The following is a 1,847-nucleotide window of genomic DNA, read 5'->3' on the forward strand; positions in this document are numbered from 1 at the left end:
ATAAGCAACTGCTCGCACGGGCTATCGGCAGCACGCAGGATTTCGCGCATCTCCGCGGAACGGCGAGCCCGGATGTTTGTGACAGCGTAGCAGGTTAGAGAAATAATACGTTGCGTCTTGGCTTATATATTAAGACTCCGTTTATTCGAAACGATAGGGTGTACTAACGTGTACTAACCTGTACTAACGTAACTAACGTGTACTAACGTCAACTAACGTGTACTAACGTGCACTAACGTGTCCTAACGTGTACTAACGTGTACTAACGACTAACGTACTAACTCGTCCACCTTTATCTGGAGTACAGCATAACCACAACGATTGCCGGGCTTGCCTACGCTAGACGGCCGTGGCGCCTTACGGGCTATGCTAGTATCCAACAGGCACGCCTGCTGCGGTACAGGATTTATCCGAACTAACGAAAGCCTCTTGGGAACCTAGTGCACTAGGACAAGGTCTACACGTTTGGACACTGAATTTTGCAAGATGTGCGCTGAGAAGTATCTTGCAGTCAACAAAAATGATCCCTGGGCTTGGCATTGAGAGTGTAAGAGAAACTCACACGAAATTGTGCACACAAAGCGCTCACCGTGTCACCAATCCAGCCCGGCCAGCACTGCTGCGGTATTGGACGACCCAAAATTTATGAAGAGCGTTTTTAAATTTTTAAAATCCTTGTTAAACGCCGCCACGCACCCGCCGGTGGTGGGTGTGGCGTGGTCGGCGAGTGGGCGGCTCTAGCTGGCTGGCGCCCGGGCTGGCGCCCCCTCCCTCCTCCCCTCCAGCGCCTGTTGCTTCGCGGGGGATGATAAGACCCAGGCGACTCCTGCGCCGCGACCATTTCATCCCCGTAGCCACCGGCGGCAGACGCAGCGTGCGCTCCGTGCCAGCCCCGCGCGCGCCACCTCTTGGTAGCACGCTTCACCTGCGCCGCCACCTCCGTCACCATCTCCACCAGCGAGCGCCATGTCGCACGGGCCCGCGAGGACCAGCGGCCACTGCGAGTAGTGAGCGACCAGCCGAGCGTGCCCCGTGAGTGCGAGTGAGACAGAGAACAAGTGCGCCGTCCGTAGCCAGGACCATGAAGACGGCCGCCATCACCCTGGTGCTGCTGGGGATGCTGTGGGCGGGGACCACCAGCGCGGCACCCCAGAAACGTAAGTGCCAAACAGTAAGGACAAGCTTACAAAGGTCCCTGCTTCGTGTGGTACTCGGCTAAATGTGCTACTATCTCACAACGTTGAATATGGTCAATGAAGAATTGGCCACTAACTAGTTAAAAGTACTCTGAAAATCCAAAGCATATTTTTCCACTCTCAGATTCGTTCTATTAAAAATTCACTGTAAAGTTATCGACACTCCCAAACGGCCATATTTTAAACTGTTTTCCACCCTTACTGTAGAGGAATCTGTTAGTAACCCATAGATTAAAATGTTTGCCCTGCGGTCCTGTAAAAATCAACAAGTCCAGAGGAGGAATTATCCAGCTCAATCGATAAATTGTCTGTAACAGAGGTGGGACGAAATGTCTTGAGGCTATGTGCTGGAGAGAGGTTGTCCTCCGTATCCAGCCCAGCCTACCCTGAGGCCCGCCCTCAATATGCTAACGCGGGCAGTGACAGCGCCGCGCTAGGGGACCAGCCGTCAAAATTCTTTTTTTTTCCTACAATAAAATTCCCGCGGTAATTGTTTGGCTCAATCTGATTTCGTAATACTTGTGAGGCGATAAAATACTAGCGACGAGCTCAGTTAAATCGTTTATTTTATACAATTTATATCCCAAGATTTTGTATCAACCCAAGGAGGAATTTGAGCAGTGACTGTTAGCATAACGTCAAAATGGTCCC

The 1,847-nt window shown here is 51.7% G+C and overlaps 1 protein-coding gene across 1 annotated transcript in view; it reads left to right on the plus strand.

Moving 5' to 3' along the window:
* The first annotated feature begins 818 nt into the window (after positions 1–818).
* The window catches only part of LOC113206382 (uncharacterized), a 12,622-nt gene continuing 11,593 nt past the window's right edge, over positions 819–1,847 (plus strand). Inside the window, exon 1 of the mRNA XM_026422447.2 lies at positions 819–1,157. Within this exon, the coding sequence (XP_026278232.1) occupies positions 1,082–1,157 (76 nt within the window). The 5' untranslated portion in view covers positions 819–1,081. The remainder of the gene's footprint in view (positions 1,158–1,847) is intronic.

The sequence above is a fragment of the Frankliniella occidentalis genome, unplaced genomic scaffold (genome assembly GCF_000697945.3).
Source record: "Frankliniella occidentalis isolate FOCC.00 unplaced genomic scaffold, Focc_3.1 Scaffold50, whole genome shotgun sequence".
NCBI classification, from domain to species: Eukaryota; Metazoa; Arthropoda; class Insecta; order Thysanoptera; family Thripidae; genus Frankliniella; species Frankliniella occidentalis.